The sequence below is a fragment of the Mastomys coucha genome, unplaced genomic scaffold (assembly GCF_008632895.1).
Source record: "Mastomys coucha isolate ucsf_1 unplaced genomic scaffold, UCSF_Mcou_1 pScaffold20, whole genome shotgun sequence".
Lineage (NCBI taxonomy): Eukaryota > Metazoa > Chordata > Mammalia > Rodentia > Muridae > Mastomys > Mastomys coucha.
Genome location: NW_022196903.1, coordinates 37291428 through 37304906, shown reverse-complemented (window position 1 = coordinate 37304906; position 13479 = coordinate 37291428). Strand labels below are relative to the sequence as shown.

The 13479-nt window shown below is 43.8% G+C and overlaps 1 protein-coding gene across 1 annotated transcript; it reads right to left on the bottom strand.

The window, feature by feature from the left end:
* Positions 1 to 9: 9 nt before the first annotated feature.
* Tmem139 (transmembrane protein 139) lies at positions 10 to 2194 on the bottom strand. The gene is made up of 3 exons (XM_031381691.1): positions 1866 to 2194; positions 1071 to 1332; positions 10 to 851 (listed from the first exon to the last, which is right to left on the bottom strand). The coding sequence occupies exons 2-3, from the start codon at positions 1313 to 1315 to the stop codon at positions 452 to 454; spliced, it is 645 nt and encodes a 214-aa protein (XP_031237551.1). The 5' UTR covers positions 1316 to 1332; positions 1866 to 2194; the 3' UTR covers positions 10 to 451.
* Positions 2195 to 13479: the final 11285 nt, after the last annotated feature.

Genomic DNA, 13479 nt, shown 5'->3' with positions numbered 1-13479 from the left:
GCACTGGAATTGGAATTTGATTCGAGTTATTTTTATGTTTTTACTAGCATCCCGTTCTTGTGCAAACTATTCAGCTCCCCTCACCCTTAGAATCTCTCATTATCCTGGTAGGTGATACCCCGTCAGGAATCTTAGGGAGACTTGATGTCTGCAATAGAAGAAACATAGCTGTCACTCAGAGGTATTCCTCCAGCTTCTCTTGGTAACTTTTCTCTCTCGTCTTCCATCTTACTCTTGAAATACTGGTTATCAGATAGGCTCCAGAATGTTTCCAGAAGAATCCAGATGTGCCATTTATATTTCATCTGTGAAGGACATGCCACACAGCCTGACTGTCCGCTGCTTTGAAGGCCTCAATCGTGATGCCCGGGGAAAACCAGTTTCTGATTCAATAGATATTAGGAAATGCTGGACAAATGAGTGCACAGATGATAGGGTCTGAGGGCACCGCTTAGGGAAGTATCCATTTATCTTCATAGAAAACACTGTCATCATCAGGGTGAGCAAAACAGATTTCATAGGCAGGGGGTGGAGTATTAGGCTCCAGTTTGGGGGCCACTCTCAAGCTCTGCAGATCAGGAGCAGTGGACACGACTCGTGGACCCCTAAGTCGAAGAGCTCTTCCAGGGTTTCCTCTGGGAGTCATTGTCCCCTCTGAGCCCACTCGCCTTTTCAGACTGCCTATGCTGGGCCTCTCTGGTTGGCTAGACTGTGCCCCCTCAACTCCTGGGGATATTATGATACTGCTGTAAGGGGGTGGTTGCTCCTGCTCTTGGAGGTGGTGCTGTGATTGTGAATCCATCACCACTACAGCCTGCTCATAGGTTGGCACCTCAAAAGCTCCATTGTCTCTGTGGGAGGAGAAATATGGTTATTAGTGGATGCCTGAAAGAAGCCCCTCTTTTTCTGTCTCACTCTTGCAAAAGACCTCTCTATTGTCCGCTGACCGTTGTTCTCAATGATACCAGTGACAGAGGAAAGCAGAGCCAATGCCCAAGAAAGGATAGGCACAGAGGGAACAAGGGCCTAGGGTGTCTTCCCGTCATCCTACCCATCTCCCATTAACTCACTGTGCATGGCCTGGGGCCTCTGGATTCTCAGTCTGCCTTGAGTTTGGCATCGATTGGAAGCACCGTTCCATAACACAGGCGAGGAGGCAGGCCATAAAACAGAAGCCAGCCAAGCAGAGGAAGAAGTAAGCAACAGGGGCGACATCAGACTGTATGACCAGTAAAGCCAGCCCCAGGAGAAGGGAGGCACTGCTCAGGAAGAGAAATGGCTGCTTCAGTTTCCCCAACAACTGCCTTGGCACCATGGCCCCTCCCAGGGCACCTGCAGAAAGGCATACAGTTGTGCGTTAGCTAGTGATTGGCACTGCAACAGTGCCAGACCCCAAAGTAAAAATATTATGCTCCTCTATTTGGGTTCCCAGTGTTCAGTTCAGTCTGAAACGAATGATCTTCCAGGCTTCTGGCGGCTCCATTATTGTATTATTATTATTATTATTATTATTATTATCATTATTATTATTATTATTATTATAGGCTATTGCTATGGAGAACTGGGAAGTTAGTTCAGTTCTGATTCTCAACCCTAGATGAGTTTATTATTCCATGGCACTGCCTGCATTCTTTGCTCTCTCTCTCTCTTCCCTGGAAATCTCTCTTTTAGCTTCCAACTACACCATGCAGGATCCAGGGCCTGACACCTTGCCTGTGGCCTCAGTGCCCACAGGAATCTCTGGAATCTATATGAGATCAAGCTTTGCCCTTTTCCTGGATTGGTCAGACCTCTATTCTTTTCTTCCCAGCCAGAGGACCCCCAATATGACCCTGATAGAGATAGCAAGAGGAGTCATCCCTTACCTGTCAGCCTGCAGGTTTGCTATCAGCCACAGTTGAGTCAGCTCATGCTCTGGATGGAGGAAAATGTGAACCCAGACACAACAAGGCCACAGGGACACCAACTAAGCAAGGAAGACTTAGCAAGGCCTAGAGCAACCACCAGAAGTCCTAACGACACTACCGCGTAGTCAATGACCTAAACCTCCTCCCACAAATCACTAATCTCAGATTTCAAGTTTCCTGCCAGCACAGAGGCTGGAGGGGCTAATGGGAAAGGGCCACCTTTTCTCTGAGAAAACAGCAACAGTCAATCTCAAGGCAGCTCACACCGGGTAACACCGTGCCAATTCCTGAACTCAGCGCAGCAAGAACTCACAGACTCTCTCCGCCCACACTAGCCCTACTCCCAAGGCCTGCGCCCCGCCCCCTGTAGAAGTCCCAGGAGCTCCGGCTCACCTGTCTCCTAGAGACTCTGAAAACCAGTGGCAGACCGAGAACACCCGGGGCAGAAGGCGGAGCCCACTTGCCCCACCCTTTCTTTTGCCCCTAATCCTTCCTTCAAGCCTAGTCTTTCTCCACCCCTTTCTCCCAAGACTGACCTCCAGTTATTTGTCCTCCTCAGTTTCCACAGTAAAGCCCTGTCCCCTCCCACTCCCAATGGTCTTTGTACTTAGGACCGGAGTTGGAATTAGTCTTTCCCTCGTCCTACTCAAAGCATCTTGGGTGCTAGTCACAATCCTAAGCACAAAGTACCTTCTGATTTGTTTTTGTACTTGTCTTTCCTGAAAGACTGGAGCAGAGACCGTGCTGTATTTACACTGTTGGGTACCGAGGGAGGCATTGTCAAAAGTGGAGTGGCGTATCTTGCCTCTGCTGCTCTGTCTGTGATTTCTTTGTCTCAGGAAGCATCGGTGGTGTGCTCTTGCTTCCCAGCAGGCTTTTCACAAATCCTATTTCTAGATGAAACTTGCTTTGGAGTCTTCACTGCTTAACCACACCGTCTCTTTCTCTGCCTCAGCTTTTACCTGATTATATAGTGTTTATATAGTGTTTTATGTTTATTTATTGTTCTTTTACTTGGAGCATTACAAGAAAAGTGATTCTTTTCAATGTTTGTAGAATCTCTGAAAAAAGCGAATTCTTGACACTGGGTAGAGTATACTCTTAAGTTTATGACCTGATCAGAGCTAGCCCCACAAAGGGCTTCATTGCACCCTGTGGCTCCTGTAGCTGCTCTAATGCTCTATCTGTGGGTTTGGGCTGTGGGGGAGTGTGAGAGAGGGAGGTGGTCTGCTGTGTCCCCGTGGACTCTATTCTCTCACCACATTAGCATTGGACAAAACCAATCGAGCTAGAGAGACAGGAATACAAATATAATCTAGGGTCCTCAGGAACAGTTGTGGGGTCCTAGACAAGACTGACAGGAGAAACAGAGAGAGGGAGGGGAGGAGTGAAGGAAGGAGAAAGAGAGAGAGACAGAGACAGAGACAGAGAGACAGAGAGTCAGAGAGACAGAATGAGAATGGATAGGAGAATGAGCATATCTGAGTAGTGGCAGGACTTCCTAGTCTTCCTCTGCCCACGATTGCTCTGGAGGAAAGGATGGGGCATCATGGCAGACTATAGTACCTATAGGAGGTACTCTCTTTATAAAATAAGAATGGGGACAGGAAGGGCAACCTGTAGTTATTTTGCTTGTACCCAAGTGTTTCATTTGTTTGTAGCAGCTTCCTTACTATTCAGCTCACATAGAGAAAGTATGGCTGGAATTCAAGTTTAAAGCTTCAGTAAATGTTCTGACAGAAGGAAGTTGTTGAGGAGTCCTTGGTATACTTTGCCAGTTTTCTTAAGGTGTGAGTTTGGAGAGGGAGAGGAATGAGGTAAAAGGCAAAGGGCCTGAGGGTGTGGGTGGGAGTGTCGACATTATGAGGTCTGGGCTGTATTCCTGATGGGGGAACTGGGACCTCTATAGCTTAAGGCTCTTGGTAACCTTGAGATCTGCTAACTGTGATAAGCACTAGATGTAAATCTGCAAGTCTGGACAGCCTGTGTTCTTTAATTCTCTAAGCCAGTATTTTGAAATCAACTGCATTAGTTCCAAGAAGTTATAAACTATTTAAAAGGTAAAGGAGACATAATTTTTTTTTGTTGTTGTTGTTGTTGTTGTTTTTCAAGACAGAGTTTCTCTGTGTAGTCCTGGCTGTCTTGGAACTCTGTAGATCAGGCTGGCCTCAAACTCAGAAATCTGCCTATCTCTGCCTCCCAAGTGCTGGGATTAAAGGCATGTGCCACCACTACTGGGCTAGGAAACATGATTATTAGTTAACTTGATATAATTTTAAAACTTTGTAATTCTAGTCTGTTTACAAAATAGATGAGTGCACACTCATCACTTTGCAACTCTAAAACATTTTAGAAGTTAGGTCACATGTATTTCATTTGATGATAAAATTCTTTAGTATAGTAATTTCTGGTTGGGGATCAAACTTGGGTCTTTGCACATACTAACACACTGATCTATAGATCCTCAGCCCCATTAAGTTATTCATAACATCTATGAAACATTATAAAATGGATAGGCTGCAATTCTGTTAACATACTGAAAGGTTGTTATGAAGGGTTAATGAGACAGCCTCCTTATTCATTTCTATCATTAAAAATTATGCTAGAGGAGATAGCATAGATAGGCTAGAGATTTTGAGGCCAGAGTAAGGGAGAGAGAAGCAATTGCTACTGTGTTTTTGTTGTAATTTTGTTTTTTTTTTTGTTTTTTTTTTTTGTTTTTTGTTTGTTTTTTGTTTTTTTGTTTTTGTTTTTGAGACAGGGCTTTACTGTGTAGCCCTGGCTGTCCTGGGACTCACTTGGCAGACTAGGCTGGCCTCAAATTCAGAGACTCACCTGCCTCTGCCTCCCACATGCTGGACTTAAAGGCCGGTGCCACCACTGCCCAGCTTGTTATTGGGGTTTTTGTAGTAACCGACACATTCCAGTATTAGATGGTAGTGGTGAATTGTATGTTTCAAAGACTACGCAGTGTGATGAACATCTTCTTATGTGTACTTTATCCTCATTTTTACGAATTGAATGATGAATTCTGAGAAGTGCATAAAAACCTAAGGCAAACAGATAGGAGAGTTTTTATTGCTCCGAATACAGATAGTCGGCGTGTTCTTTCCGTTCATTAGCTTTGTATCCATATGAGTTATGGGTGTGATGAGAAATCAGGAAAAGGGTTCGAAGGGAGGAAAACTTTATTTTGACTAAGGGTTTAAGGGAAGAAGGTCGACTGTAATGGGAAGATGTGGCAGCCAAGCTTGCTCATATCTGGGTGGATCAGAAGCAGAGAAAGAGTAATGCCCGTGTTAACCTAGCTTGCCACTTACCTTCCTCCAATTTTAATTCTGTCTGGAACCCCAGCTCTTGTGATGGGGCTGCCTACAGTCAGGGCAAGTCTTCCCTCTCAGTTAGTCCTCTCTGGAAATACCCTTAGACACACCCAAAGTGTGGCCCACTAATGCCCTATAAGTTTTAAAACCCAGTCAAGCTGACAAAATTCACCATCGCCAGATTAGTCCTTGACTAACCTTCCTGAGTTCCAGTTATTCCTTGAGCCCATTAGTCCCATGTCATCTGACAGAACTTGGTTAGGGTTCCTATAGCTGTGATGAACACCCTGATAAAAAATGCAGCTTGGGGAGAAAGGGTTTATTATATCTTACAACTCCATCAGATCACACTCTTATCATTGAAGAAAGTCAGGGCAGGTACTCAAGGCAAGAACTGAAACAGAACCATGAGGGGAGAGCAGCTGGCTGGCTTGCTCCTTGTGCATTGTTTGCCTTATTCTTTTTTTTTTTTTTAAGATTTATTTAGTATTATACCTAAGTACACTGTAGGTGTCTTCAGACGCACCAGAAGAGGGAGTCAGACCCCATGTGGTTGTTGGGATTTGAACTCAGGACCTTCGGAAGAGCAGTCAGTGCTCTTAACCCTTGAGTCATCTCTCCAGCCCACCTTACGTTCGTATACAGCCAGAACCCCCTGCCCAAGTGTGTTACTGCCCACAGAGAGCTGGACTTTGAAGGATATATTTTGTCCCCAGACCCCGACCTTATCTTTTTTTTTCTGTTTTTTGGACACCACCAGGTGAACAGCCTCCTCTGCCTGATGCTTCGTTGCCTTTGCTCAGTCAATGCAATGTATCTATTGCTGACCGGAACCTTCTGAAACCATAAGCCAAGGACAAACTTTCTTTAAGTTAACTTCTCTTTACATATTTTGTTACAGTGTGAGAAGGCTGACTCACATATCCTAGATATAGAGTATTACATAGAAATAATTGAGTGGGCCTAAATGAGAAACTGTTTTTAAAAATGGTCTTGTTTGGTCCTTGGTCACAAGCCTGTTGGGTAAGGCTCATTATCATTTTTTATTCTTTAGAGAATTCAGCCAGTTCAGATAAAGGGAATGAGTTAGAACCAAACAGACCTTGACCTGTTAATTCAGTAGTGCTTTCTTCTTCGTTAATCCCTTGTTGCTTTCTCAGAGCTGTAAATCCTCCAATATAGAAGGTAATACATGATTTCACCCTCAAAAACAAGGCTTAATATTGCACAACATTCACTAGGAAGGAATGGCTCAGGCAGTAGGGTTTAGGCAGCCAGTCTAACGCACGTATTCACCTGTTGGACCGTGAAAGGCAGTCTGTGTTCTGGTTGACCGAGGCTTACTGCAGAGACCCAGTAGAAAATTCTACAAGGGGCGGAACAGTAAGCTATGCCCCCAGACATTAGGCTGCTTGCACCACCAGTCCTCACTCCATCATCTGGTGGCTAGACAATGCCCCAAGCTCCCAGTATTCTGGCTGGACTCCACTTCCAGTCACCTAACCACAGCCAAGTATGTCCTGCCCCACAGTTACCTGGGAACAGAAAGGTAGCCCAGCCCAACATAGAAGGGGCTGTTTGACCCTTCCTCTCTCTTACTCTTAACCTCTTGCTCTTACTCTCACCTCTTGCTCCCTCTCTCCCCCTCCCGTTCTCCTTTCTCCATGTGGCCATAGTTATCCTCTCTCTCTCTCTCTCTCTCTCTCTCTCTCTCTCTCTCTCTCTCTCTCTCTCTCTCTCTCTCTCTCTCTCTCTCTCTCTCTCTCTCTTTTCTACAATTAATGCCTTAAGACCATGGACTGCCTCATTTCATCTAGACTTGCTGTGCTAGAGCAATGGATTAGGCCTTTCCATAAAGAGCCTCCTCTAATCATCCTCAGGAAGGGTTTCCAGCATTCCCAGCTGCGAGACCCACCAAGGACTCTCGCCCCACGTTGGGCGGGAGCCACTGGGCACCCTCTTTTCTCCCCGCCCCTTTCTCCCTGAGGCCCAGTGGGGTTGACTGAGCTGCCCGGGGGTGGGGTGGGGGCGTCTGGGATGTCCGAGACTGAGAACCCACAGAACTGCTCCTTCACCACCCCCTCGGACTGGGATCCCCTGGCTTCCCACAGCCAGACGCCCACCCAGTCGTAGAGAACGTTGGCAGTCTCCTGTGTCTGCCCGGCCAGTGCTCCCGAGCGCCAGCTCTCCTGAGGTTACCCAAGCCGAGCCGAGACTGCGAGTTCCCTACCCCATGGAGCGGGGTTCTGCGGCCTAACAGGGCCCCGCGGACCTGCGTCAGTCTTCCCGAGCTCTGGCAGGACGCAAGTTTCTCTCCCACCCCTTTATTTCCCCACTGCCACCAACAGCTTTAATGAAATTTGACAACTTGATTACAGTTGTTGCCCAGTAACAACAGAAGTCTTCATCTAAGGTTGGCTCTGTGTTTATTACAAATGTTAACAGAGGTGGAGAGAGACCAAAATGTAGCCAGGAGTGGAGGCACGGGCCCGCAGTCTCTAGCATTCCACAGGCCAAAGTAGGCGACTTCATGAGTTCCAGGCCAACTTGGGTGACTCAGTAAGATAGTGTATTGAAAATAAAAGTAAACAAATAAATAAACAGCAGATAGCTGAATGAGTTGCATGTCCACACATCTCTAATTACCAGCAAGCAGAAGGCCTCAGGGTTAAGTATGCAGTTTAGAGATTGACAAACCTGGTTTCAAATCTCAATGATGTCACTTAAGGAGACTTACAGGAAGCTGGGTGGAGGTTACATGCATCCATTTCTAATCTACAAGCTTTTAAAGAACAAAAACCTCTGCTTATCAGTGCTTTCCCAGCCTGTGCCTCCCTCTGATTTGGTGAACTTTGGTGAACTGTGGCCAATGCTAGACTTGAGTGTACTGGGTGAGACCAGCAGAGGGCACCATTTTGTCACTAGAACCTGATTTCATGGAGGAGCACTTGTTTACACTGTACAGAGCCCCATGCTAACCTCCCCCCAGGGACCTACGTAGAGAAGTAACACGTTTGATTTTGGCCTCCACAGTTCTGTAATGTGGGCTGAATGATAAGACACATGATTTAAAAAATGATAAATGATGGTCTGAAAAAACATCAATGTGCATGTTAATGAATCAAAAATCCTTTTCACTAAAATATAGTGTTTCAGTTCATTAAAACATTCAGTTCATTAAATCATATGTGGTATGTTACTTATAGCTAAGAAAATTATAGTAAAAATAATTATTTCTACTTCCAAACCTTACTCAGCCCCAGTACCTCTCCCTGAAGACCGTCAGTTTGCCCAACCGAAGGCCAAGGACAGGGAAACACTGTCCTGAATGCATTCAGAAGTCTGCTATTTATATTGATTTACATTTTTCTTTTTCCATGTAACTATACATTGGCTATTATTTCTTATCTGTGTGAGTACACCATTTTATTATTAAATATTAGAAACAGAGAAAAATGTGTAACTAATACACATATCAAAAGTTTTTACAATCAGCACTGCCCTGTACTTGCTTTATCACACAAATATCCACTTTATCCAAATTATCCTTTTATTCATATTTTCAATGCACTTTAGGTTTTGGTACAGTTAAAAGGGACTGCAGACATGAATATACACCTGCCTAAATGCCTCAGCATGAATAAAGTAGAGTTCAGTGTTTATAAGCTCTTCCCTTCTCCCATGAATCAGATTTTTTGAGGCTACTCCCTGACTTTTGACAGGTATACACCTGTAAAACCAAGTGTCAATTCAAATGCAAATCACTACTCTCCCTTAGTACCTTCTGACCACTTCCCAATTATATAGGCATGTATTGTTTTCTTTCCATCTTTTAAAATGTTAACATATTATAATGTACACGCCACAAATGTATAATTATTTATTTTAAGGGAACTATTCACTTGGTCAATGACTTTCCAAATGATAATCATTTAGAATGCATTTAAGATTTAACAATCAATATCATTTTATATCTGTCTTTATTCATATTTGAAAATAAGACAAATTATTTTCTCTCTGTCACTTTTTCATATTAGAAGTTTGGACACCAGGTGTCTAATATAGTACATAGCAGCTCTGCCCTGAGCATCTTGCTTCAGCCTTCCAAGTATTGGCATTCCAGGTACAAGGTTTCAAAATGAAGTTTTTGGTAGGTATAGCAAAAGAAGTTTCAGCACTTTGTATCCTGATTCAAAGAAGTGCCTGCTCCTTCGCATACCAAGGAAGTGTTAGCAAACTTAGATACAACAAATGTTTTATCTTACACTTGTCACACTTATGCTGTAAGGTGTGTGTAACGGCGTAACGTGGAAACTCACTGGCAGGGGGCGCTTACAGTCTGTTGTGGAAGGATGGGTAGCTCTAAAGCACGGTAGGTAGGAAATGACTAGTGCTGGAAGGAAGGTTCAAAGTGCTACAATGGGTCAGAGGAGAAAATGAATGCTGGGAAGGGTGGAGACTGGGAATCGCCAAAGAAGGCTTGCTCACATTTCTTTTATGGGTGTCTTAGTTATTAGCATGGAGTAGGAAATAAGTAATTGTTTTGTCATTTAATGGTAACTAGTGGATAGGTATTGATCTAATAACTCATGATCTTCTAATCTCTTGATTTTCCTCTTCTCCTACTTCTATTATTTTTTCTTGAGACAGAGTTTCTCTACTTAGTCCTAGCTGTCCTGGAATTTGCTATTTAGATTAGTCTGGCCTCAAACTCTGAGGCCTCTGCCTCCCAAACTCTGAGGCCTCTGCCTCCCAAGTGCTCATATTAAAGATGTGTTTCACCATGGCTTCCCACTTATTTCTTAAGAGATGGTAATACATTAGAATCACATGGACTTAACTGTTAGTGATTGATTTCAAACTTTCATTCAACAAATAAACATTCAAATAAGTAAAAACATTTCTCATTAACAAGACACAATAGTGACAATTCAAATGGCATCACACAAAGGTGCCCATTCAGGTGATTCTGAAATGTTTCAGCATGTTCATTAATCTATTACAATCATATTAAATGACTAAGTATGTGAGTAAGTAAATAAATAAGTTGATCAGATTCAAGCCAATGGTTTTAGTTTTCCTTAAATTCATTGAAGAGAGCCGGGCAATTGTGGCATATGCCTTTAATCCCAGCAACTTGGAAGGCCGAGGCAGGGAGATTTCTGAGTTCGAGGCCAGCCTGGTCTACAGAGTGAGTTCCAGGACAGCCAGGGCTACACAGAGAAACCCTGTCTTAAAAAACAAACAAACAAACAAAAACCAAAAAAAAAAAAAAAAAAAAAAAAAAAAAAAAAAAAAAAAAAAAAAAAAAAAAAAAAACCAAAACAAAAAAATTCATCTAAGAGACTCTGTACCCTTGCATGAGAGGCCTGGGTTGAGGAAGGATGAATTCCTTTGGCCTCCCACACCTTCACTGACCTCTTACTTTGGCTTCTCAAGAGCTCTTACTATTATCTCTGCCTACTAATAGCAGGTGAATAGAGAAGGGCTGTAAATCTCTCCTGAAGGAAAATGATGGTTAATGGGTCCCAAACTCTAGTTTTCCACAGACTCCCATGTTCTGAATCTCTGGCCTCCTCTGAGGCGCCAGCTCCTGGAGCCTGCGCCTGACGGAGTCTGCGCCTGACGGAGTCTGCGCCTGACGGAGTCTGCGCCTGACAGAGTCTGCGCCTGACTTTTATACTTACCGACTTTCCCTTCTTCTTGCCCTTGCTTTCTCCAAGGTTCTGCTACCTCCATCTTCCCCCTCTCCTTTTTTTCCCCTTTCAAAAACTTTGCTTCATTTTGTTGAGATAATTTGCTCAGTATGTATTATAGGCTTCCAAGAACATGAACATAATGTGTATGTGTGAGTGTGTGTGTGTGAGACAGTCCCGTGCAAAATGAAAATGTAGGTCAATGAATTAAAAACAAAACAAAACAAAGGGATGCATGCCTTTGGTTCCAGGAGTTTTGAGGCTGAGTCAAGAAGGTCTTACACTCTTGGCTAGCCTGGGATGGGTAGTGATACCCTGCCTCAACCTTCCCTCAAAGAATTATGAAGAATTTCAATGTGATAATAGAAAGCAATAAGCCACTTGTGAGGCCATGTGAACACATATTTGCAATCTTCAACACTGAGCTTGCATGGTTTTACAGGGAGAGATATGGAGCACTTTAGAATTGTAATCTCCTTACACATTTTCCTGATTTTGTACTTTAACATGCTGATATGTTACTATATAATCATGTGATACAGTGTTTTGATATATGCGTACACTGTGGAAAGATTGCAATGAGTTTATTAACATCACCTATGAAAAAATTTACATAAATTTCTCCTGCAACATAGAAATAAATCTAGTCATCATATTATGCAAGAGGTCTTGAAAAGATATTTTTAACCTCCAGTAGATAGGCGCAGACCCAAGTTGAGGGATGGGCCACCCACTCATTTTAAAATTTTTAATCCAGAATTGTTCCTGTCCTCAGGAAAGACAAGGACTAAAAATAGAACAGAGACTGAAGGAAAGACTATTCAGAGACCACCCCACCTAGAGATTCATCCCACCTGCAGACACCAAATCCTCACATGATTATTGATGCCAAGAAGCACTTGCTGGCAGGAGCCTGGTATGTCTGTTCACTGAGAGGGTCTGCCAGCACCTGACTAATACAGACACAGATACTTACAGCCAACCATCAGAGTGAGCCCAGGAATCCCAGTGGAAGAGTTAGGGGAAGAACTGAAGAAGCTGAAGGGGATTGCAACCCCATAGGAAGAACAATATCAACTAACTGGACCACTGAGATTAAACCACCAACTAAAAAGGGCTATACATGGAGGGATCCATGGCTCCAGATACACATTTAGCAAAGAATAGCCTTATCTGGCATCAATGGGAGGGGAGGCCCTTGGTCCTGTGGAGGCTTGATGCCCCAGCAGAGGGGGATGCTAGAGTGGTGAGGCAGGAGTGGGTGAGTGGGTGGAGGAGCATCCTTATAGAGGCAAAGGGGAGGGGGAAATGGGGTATGTGATGGGGGATTTCTGGATGGGAAACAGAAAAGGGGGATATCATTTGAAATGTAAATGAATAAAAAGATTAATTAAGAAAAAGAAAAGACAGACTACTCTGCTAGCGACCTTTAGATGAAGATGTAGAACTCTCAGTTCTTCCTGTACCATACCTGCCTGGATGCTGCCATATTCCCTCCTTGATGATACTGGACTGAAATTATGAACCTCAGTGATGGCAGCAGATCTGCAGCCCTCTCTGCCCCTTTCCTGCAAGTGGAGAGCTTGCCTACAGGGAGTGCTCTAAATCAGGGACTTGGGTGAGATCTGTCATTCTCTCTCTGGTGACTTTCTAAGGCAGGACCAATCGGGAGGCACAGGCCTCAAAAGTGGAAGGGCAGCCTGGTCAGGATCCTTTCTACCTCAGACCACACCTAGGAGGGACAACAGATCCACACCCCTCTCTGCACCTTTCCCACAAGTGGAGATCCTATCTCAAGGGTGTGCTCTGATCCCAGGACTCAGGACTGACAGCTGATCCACAGCCATCTGCACCCGAATTTTACCAGAGGAGAGTTGATTTCCCAGAAGTGCTGACACAGGCTTACAGACCCACAGAAGGAATAAGCTCTAGTCAGAGACAGGAAGAACATCTAACACCAGAAATCAACAGATGATGAAAGGCAAACGCAAGAATCCTACCAACAGAAACCAAGAAGACTTGGCTTCATCAGAACTAGTACTCCCACCACAGCAAGTCCTGGATATCCCAAAACACCAGAAAACCAAGATTTGGATCTAAAATCATATCTCACGGTGGTGCTAGAGTAATTTAAGAAGGACATGAATAATTCCCTTAAAAAAATAAAGGGGAACAGAGGTAAAGAGGTACAAGCTCTTAAAGAGGAAACAAAAAAATCCCTTAAAGAATTACAGGAGAATAGGAGTAAACAAGTAGAAGCCCTTAAAGAGGAAACACAAAAATCTCTTAAGGAATTACAGGAAAGCACAAACAAACAGGTGAAGGAATTGAGAAAAACCACCCAGGACCTAAAAATGGAAGTAGAAACAGTTAAGAAATCACAAAGAGAGACAACTTTGGAGTTAGATATCTTAGGAAAGAAGTCTGGAAACATAGATGCAAGCATCACCAACAGAAAACAAGAGATGGAAGAGAGCATCTTAGTCACAGAAGATACCATAGAAAACATTGACACAACAGTCAAAGAAAATGCAAAATGCAAAAAGTTCCTAA

What these genes read in the sequence shown, in the direction of transcription:
- Tmem139 (XM_031381691.1), bottom strand. Translation starts at nt 1,315, where the DNA reads ATGGTGCCAAGGCAGTTGTTGGGGAAACTGAAGCAGCCATTTCTCTTC. An exon ending in GAGGCCCCAGGCCATGCACA is followed by an intron (nt 852 to 1,070) that starts GTGAGTTAATGG and finishes CTCCTCCCACAG; the next exon opens with AGACAATGGAGCTTTTGAGG.